Source organism: Ceraceosorus guamensis (genome assembly GCF_003144195.1).
Source record: "Ceraceosorus guamensis strain MCA 4658 unplaced genomic scaffold IE81scaffold_215, whole genome shotgun sequence".
Taxonomy (NCBI): Eukaryota; Fungi; Basidiomycota; class Exobasidiomycetes; order Ceraceosorales; family Ceraceosoraceae; genus Ceraceosorus; species Ceraceosorus guamensis.
Window position 1 is genome coordinate 1 of NW_020290210.1, and position 7,254 is coordinate 7,254.

Genomic DNA, 7,254 nt, shown 5'->3' on the forward strand with positions numbered 1-7,254 from the left:
CCCACCACCCCCCTCCGGCACGCCCCCACGAATCACCCATCTAACTTTCTCCTCTTCTCCTTACCGCTTCTGCCAACCGACTCTCCCTCCTCCTCCTTCTCCTTCAATTTTCGTTTCTCAGAAGAAGATGAGGAAGAAGCTGCAGCTCTTTTCGCTTCTTTTTTCCTTCTGCTCTCATCCAAAAGACGTTGCTTTTTCCTCTTTCTCTCTTCTCTTCTAGCCCTTCTCTCCTCCTTCGTCTCTCCCCTCTTTGCGCTTCTGCTGCTGCTGATGCTGCTGTTCTTCTCATTCTCCTCCCCTGATTCATAAGCCAAAGCAGACCCTTCCTTCTCGCTCCCCTCTCCCTCCTCCTCCTCCTCCTCCTTTCCTCTTCCCACATCAGCATTGGCAATCTCATCAAAGTCCACTCCCGTCCATCTGACCCTCCTAGCTCCAGCTGCAGCTCCTTGAGATTCCTTCTCCTCCTCCCCTCCCATCCCATGCCCAGCGCCCGCGCTCTTTTCACCCCTTCTGCCCGATCGTCCCGACGCTGCTCCGTACCGCGAGGCAAAAGGAAGAAAAGATTTGTGCGTCGGGAGGGAATTGTGAGGAAGAGGGAGGGAAAAGGGAGAGGGGAGCAGAGAGCCGTGTAGAGATAGTGTGTGGGATGTGATCGTGAGACTGCAAGGACAACGCGCCAATGCGTATTGGGGAACCAAAGAGAAAAAAAAAAAGAAAAAGCGGGGGCACGAGCGACGATGAGCGCAAGAGGCAAAAATGACTCATCGAACCCTCAAATGCAAACATTTTCCCTCTCCCCCCCTTTTTGCGCTTCGTCATCGATATTCCTGCGACAAGCGTGCGCTACTTTTCCCCACGCTCGACTCACCCAATGACGGTAAACACTATTCTTCCATTCTCCCCTCCCAATCTACCTCCATCTTCCTTGGCCCAATACCCCGTACTTTTCCTCCCTTCTTCTTCTTCTTCTTCTTCTTCTTCTTCCTGCTGCTGCTGCTGGTCGTGTTCTGCCTCTGCATCCCCCCGCGCATGCTCATCCACGCCATCCAAACCATAGCCTTCGACGAAACTCCACACTTGCGCCCCCCGATTGGGTCGTTCGAAAGAGGTGCTGTTGGATTCTGCAAGGGCTAGCGATTCGGATGTGGGCAGGTGCATGGAGGAGATGGAGGCGTTGAATGTTCCGTGTACCAGTAGCGAAACGTGCGAAGAGGTGGACAGAGTCAATTTGCCCTCTTTTTTTTCGCGCGCGCGCGATTCGAGAGGATTTGCCCAAGGGGTAGACGAAGAGAAAGAAGGAGGGAGAAGAGGAGAGAGAGAGAGAAAAGGAAGGAGAGAGAGAGAGAGAGAGGCGTGTGAGTGAGATGAGATTGCGGTGCAGGGAACGCGCACCTTGGCAGGAACGAGATGGAGCGAGGGGTGAGGGCAAGGATACAAATACTCACCTAGCCTCTGACCTACGTGAGGAGCCCAGACCAATGCCTTGATGGCTGCGGGTACGGTGGCGAAAGCGCCATCGCCATCGATGGCAGCGCTGCTTCTAAGGAACATGTGCTCATCATGCGCGATGAGGACTCCAGACAATTGAGGAATGTATCTGCTCGCGGGCGCGCGCGCGTGGGTGTATGCGTTCAGCATGTGCTTGCGAGAGGCAAGTGGGAGAGGAAGAGCAGAGCAGCCGAACAATGGCCATTCAGGAGCAACACTCACCGGATGAGTAGGGAATCCCAGATTTCCAACAGGGCCGTCATGGGATCGTGCAGCAGAGAAGGAGGAATGGCCAGATTGAAACTGGCATAGATGACTCTGAAAGCCGAAGTCGCTTCCTCTTTCGACATGTCCGTGTGCACGTGCACCTTCACATCCAACTCTTGTTGTCCCCCACCTCTCCCACTCCCACTCCCACTCCCACTCCCACTCCCACTCCTCTCATGATCCACCGTCAATCCTCTCAAATGAGCGCCTGCAACATCATTCGATCCCCTTTCCCCTTCCCCTTCCCACCGCCTCTTTTCCAATTTACGACGCCTTCTATCTTCCTTGTCCTGCTTCGACTTGCTTTTGCTCTCTCTGCTGCTTCTTCGTGCGGAATGAGGATCTACGCTGCTAGTGCTATAGTTGGAATCCGACTCCATGCCGGATGCGGAGGCGTAGGAGGAGGAGGCGTAGCTGGTGGACCCTATGGATTCCGATTCGGACATTTTTGCTTGCGGAGTGGGCGCGCGCGAATGAATGCCGTTGGGCTGAGGGAGAATGTGGGGGTGTGGGGGGGGGAAGTGGGTGCGCGCCGTGGAGCGTCCAAGTGCCTGCGCTGCGGTGCGGTGCGGTGCGGTTCGGTGCGCATGCGATGGTGCGTATCGTCGAGGTGGATGTTGGGAGGAAGTGAAGAGTGGAAAGCAAGAAGCATGGCGGAAGCTAAGCGTAGGCAACCACCAATACAAATGCACCGCACCGCACCCCGCGTCCAAAAAAAAAAAAAAGTGAAAATCAAGAATCACAAATGGGAAACAAACACGTGATCGTAAGTTACACCGGTAGCCCTTAATTCTTGATTTCCAATTAACCCAGCCGGAGCGCGCTAAAAGCAACAGCATCGTGCAGCATGCATGCAGCAGCAGCTATAGCTCCGTGTCGCGCTGCGTGCGTTGCGTGGGTGCGACGATGCACGGGCACCCCAACGGGGGAAGTGATGTTCGTACGTGACTTTGGTCAAAGGGCTGCACAGCACAGCAGCTCGCATGCCTCTTGCTGCCCCAGCAAGGCTCTCACCCTCACCCTCACCCTCACCCTCACCCTCACCCTCGCCCTCATGACTAGCTACTCGATCGCATCCGACTCACAAGAGCACGAAGCATGAGCATGAGCATGAGCACGAGCACGAACATGAAGCAAGATGCATCGCATCCCACATCTGCACTGGAAGAGCAGGGCGATGTCGTGGCTCAAGAAGGTCGCGCGGACACATATGCGGACGCGGATGCTCTTCCCCCTTCCACCTTCGCATCCGCATCCAAGCATCATCACAAGCATGACGACAACCACACGCAGCATGACGACGACGACGACGACGACGACGACGATGACGACGATGATGAGGCATCGCAAAAAGGGGTCAGTCTCTTCTTCTTCTTGTTCTTCTTTCTGATGCGGCTTTGACATGTGGCAGCTGACGTGTCGCCAAGCATACTCACACGGACCCTTACACGGACCCTGCCTTGACCCCCTTTGAACATCATAGACCTCGCTCTGGCACTTGTATTCCCTCAACCTGCGCAATGCTCATCTCCCACTCTCCCTCATCCACCACGCTGCCGAAGCAGGTCCAAGTCGACCCGATGCAACCCCATCCCGCACCTCGAGATCTCATCATCAACAGCAGCAGCAGCAGCAGCAGCAGCAGCAGCGAAACTCATCTGCAAGATGCGCAAGGATGAGATCCAAGTCCAGCGCTTCTACAGTGCGAGCTGGAAGTGGAGAGCGGCGAGGCAAGGGGGATGGGCGGATGAGTGGAGATGAGGAAGAGGAAGAGGATTTCGAAGGAGTTGCTGGAGCTCGGAAGAAATCCATCTTCCATGCCTCTCTCCAACGCAACGAGCGGGAGCGGGAGCGCGAGTACGACTCGTCGTCATCATCGTCAACATGCAATGAATCGCAGCAGCAGCAGCAGCAGCAGCAGCAGCAAGATGCTCCACGCAGCGCACATCTGCTCGATGCGCAGCTGATCCTTCTCGGCGTGCAAGTATGGAAGGAGGAGATTGGCAATTGGAAGCTGTCGGATGTGGAGTTGGACATTTCGAAGGAGAAGGTGCATCATAGTTGGAGCGCTGTACCTCTGCAACACGTCGCGCTGGATGCGAGGGGTAGGGAATGTCCCTTGAGGCTCAAATGCCTATTGAGGCGGCCCGTCGTCGGCGGGAGAGATGAGCTTCTGCAGCGCAAGCGCGAGGGCGAGGAGGAGCAGGAGGATGTGCGAGAGCAGCGGAACGATGAGCACGAGTGGACTTGCGCTTGGGAAGCCGACGTGATCTGCAAGGATTTGATGATGGTGGATTTGGAACGCAACGTGAGTGAGGATACGTGGTAGAGATGGCGGAACTCTGCCCAGGACAAAGAGAGAGAGAGGGGAAGAGAGAGAAAGGCGCTGATCCGAGTTTGGGCGCACCTCGCTTTCGCATGCCAATCCCCACGCCCAAAGAGGTTGACGGGGAGCCAAAACGATTTCGTATTGGGTTTCAAATCCGAGTCGGATGCGAAAGAAGTCTTTTACAGATTAGACTTGTCCAGCAGCAGCAGCAGCAGAATTCGCGTCTCGAATTCGCATTCGCACGCACGCACGGATTCGGGCGCTCTGGTCACATCCAGCGCGCAGGGAGTGCACGCTGTCAAGGCAACGAAGAGGCAAGACGATCATTCCAGACCCAAAGCGACGCGCGCTACTTCTGACGTGTTCAAGAGGAGCTTGAGAGAGACGCGCATGGTTGCTGGGTACGAGATGGAGGAGCTCGAGAAGGTGTTGGAGGTCAGACGAGAGAGGGTGCAAGAGGGAGAAGAATTGATCAGGTTGATGAGGTGGACGGATGAGTTGCTGCTAGACGGAGGCGTTGTGGGCATGCTTGTGAGTCGGTGGGGGAGGGCCATATTTACGCAATGATGCCTGCATTGGCACTGAAGGCGTGGAGATGTAAGCTGAGCCTGAGCTCAAATGCGCATTAGGATCTCAAAAAGGCCAGCTTGAAGGAAGCGCTCAGAGGTCTTCGAGCGGACAAGGAGCGAGGAAAAGAGCAAGTGAAAAGAGGTGAGCTGAATCGCGTTTGGACGAGGTTGTATGCTTTGCGTCCAGCGCTGCGCAGGGACTGAAGAGCGATACGGTATGGCAGCGCGTGCGACGCTCTTGGAGAGGAGACAAGCATTGAGTAGAAGAAGAGCTAGATTGGAAACTGCACGAAGGGCAAGCGCGGCGGAAGACCGCGCGCTGAGGCGTGCCGGGGATGAAATTGAGACTTTAAAGTGAGCAAATGCATCCCGAAACGCGCGCGCGGAACGTGTGCCATTGGCACTGATCACCGCTTCCCGTACCTCGATCATTGGGGCGCCCAGGAGGACGAGGGAAGAGCAAAAAGGGGCTCTGTACGATCGACGAGCCTCACTGCTGCGTTCGCTCGAGATCATCTATCCTATCGATCTTCTCTCCGCTTGCGATCTGCTCTTCAGCATCTGTCGCATACCTCTATCCAACGATGCAGCTCTCGAAAGCTCTTCCATCGCTAAGACCACCAAAGAACAGCAGCTGCAGGACGACGATACTTGTTCCTCCGCTTTGGGCCACGTGGCTCAACTCGTCATTCTCTTGGCACACTATTTGAACGTTCCAAACCATTATGTCATCGCTACGGCTGGCAGTAGAGCCGTCATCAAGGATCCTATAAGCGTCATGACGGGTCCCAGAACGTGAGTTGTGCTCCGGTGCACCAGGATCTGCGGAGGGGTGAATGGTGTCGAGGACAACACTTGGCAGATGTCACCGAACGATCTCGGCCGCTCAGCTCCCCGCTGTACAAGTGCTCCAGCCTGCACTCGTCTTGGAGCTCAATCTTGCCTTTTTCCTCTCTTTGCCGCCTCAGCTTCCCGCTCTATGCAAAAGGAGTGGAGCATTACAGGTACGAATATGCCGTCTTTCTACTCAACAAGGACGTAGAGCAAGTGAGTGCGGCGCACCGGTCAAACGCATCTCGACTCGACTCCATTTCTGATGTTTGCCTTTCATATTTTGGTTTGCCTGCTTCCAAATCGCCGTTTTCACACTCTTGTCTGACGCTTCATCGGTCAGCTGATGAATCTGAACAAGATCACCGTGCTCGATATCCGACATACGCTTGCTAATCTCAAGAATCTCTTGGTCACGCTGACGGCGCAGAGGAGTCGGCCTATTCGCGTGAGTTTATGCGCCTTCGTTGCTTGTCGACGTACACCAGATGCCATTGCGTATGCTAGGCGCTTGGCAAGACGGTGACGGGCGTGCTTTTCGGTCGCCAGCGAGCATGTTGACCATCCCTTTTGTTCGTGCGGGACCTTACAAGAAGGAAATTGCGTCTCTATCCGCACTCGCACCCATCGCTCACACGCGCCCTGTCCCCCCGCCCTTTCAGTCGCACAACACCTCAAAATCGTTTCGGTGACGCGTCGAAGCAGGGGTTTCGCAAAGCACGAGTTGGCCGAGGGTGGATATTCTCAGCGCGGCAACGACTGCGGCAACAGCAGACTGGATGGACACGCATTCGGGGCAGGATGGGGTCCGGGCGGGCGGCGAATGAGCCATCTACGGATGACGCGTTTCCTTGTTCTATATCCGAGCCCGTCAAGCGTTGCAGGGAGGATGAACGGCAAGGATAAAAGGCCAAACATCAGGCAAAAGAACAGAGAGGAAATGGCAAGTTGACCCGCATTTACTTGGTCCGATTTCCATTGCTGCGAACGCCAAGGGTCCCCAGTTCGAATTGCATTGGGAAAGGTTCAATAGCCCTTGTCTTCCCCCCTTCGCCTTCGCCTTCCCCTTGGCCGTTGATACGAAGCGGCAAAGAGGGCAGGCAAACAACGTGCCGCTTTGCGATGGGGGTGCTCCATGGCAGGGGTCGTACCCCCTTTTTGTACAATCAAGACTCACTAGAATGGCAGAGCACCGTCGACGATGATTTTTCCTTGCCGTGTGCGCGCACTGCAGCGCACGACCTCATCGCCACCGCGTTTCCGCGGGAACCCCTGGCCACTTGGATGTTGCGCTGGAGGAAAACGCATTGTTTCGCAAAAGTGAGGCAAAGGGGGGGCAGGCAAGTTCGTATTTGTGCCCAAAAGTGGGTTTTTTTTCCTCCTCCCTCACATTCGCAGGGCGGCTGCACGATTGCCCAGGGAGAAGCCAACGAATGACATGAATGTATGCTTTACACAATTTTTCCCTTTACAAGTATGCCGGAGCCCCCGCTTTTCCTCCGTCCCTCGCCGACGTCATGTGGTTCAGCCATTTCTTTGGAAGAGAGAGAGAGAGAGAGAGGAGAGTTGGGGGAGAGCAGGGGGAGGAATGCACCGCCTGAATGGTCCGGTGCCACGGCGCACGCCACAGCTTCATCATTTCTGCTTTTTGCCTTCTTCAGCGCTTCCCTCTTTCATTGTATCTTGGTTTGTGGCGCGTGCGCGTTCGCAAAAAAATGGGTCCCCGGGGACTTTTTGCCGCATCAGACGATCCCGCCATCAGGACCCCCC

At 55.5% G+C, this 7,254-nt stretch overlaps 3 protein-coding genes across 3 annotated transcripts; 2 read left to right on the plus strand and 1 right to left on the minus strand.

The window, feature by feature from the left end:
* Positions 1–864: 864 nt before the first annotated feature.
* IE81DRAFT_295976 (hypothetical protein) lies at positions 865–1,838 on the minus strand (the record flags this gene model as incomplete). The annotated part of the gene is made up of 3 exons (XM_025512121.1): positions 865–1,235; positions 1,446–1,600; positions 1,711–1,838. The coding sequence occupies 3 exons, from the start codon at positions 1,836–1,838 to the stop codon at positions 865–867; spliced, it is 654 nt and encodes a 217-aa protein (XP_025365838.1).
* A 943-nt stretch (positions 1,839–2,781) lies between these two features.
* On the plus strand, positions 2,782–3,319 carry IE81DRAFT_327248 (hypothetical protein). Its single transcript, XM_025515058.1, has one exon. The coding sequence runs from the start codon at positions 2,854–2,856 to the stop codon at positions 3,154–3,156; it is 303 nt and encodes a 100-aa protein (XP_025365839.1). The 5' UTR covers positions 2,782–2,853; the 3' UTR covers positions 3,157–3,319.
* A 1,419-nt stretch (positions 3,320–4,738) lies between these two features.
* Positions 4,739–6,119, plus strand: IE81DRAFT_96722 (hypothetical protein). The gene is made up of 4 exons (XM_025517793.1): positions 4,739–5,007; positions 5,098–5,448; positions 5,622–5,700; positions 5,828–6,119. Exons 1-4 carry the CDS (start codon positions 4,826–4,828, stop codon positions 6,008–6,010), a joined length of 795 nt encoding a protein of 264 aa, XP_025365840.1. The 5' UTR covers positions 4,739–4,825; the 3' UTR covers positions 6,011–6,119.
* The last annotated feature ends 1,135 nt before the right edge of the window (positions 6,120–7,254 follow it).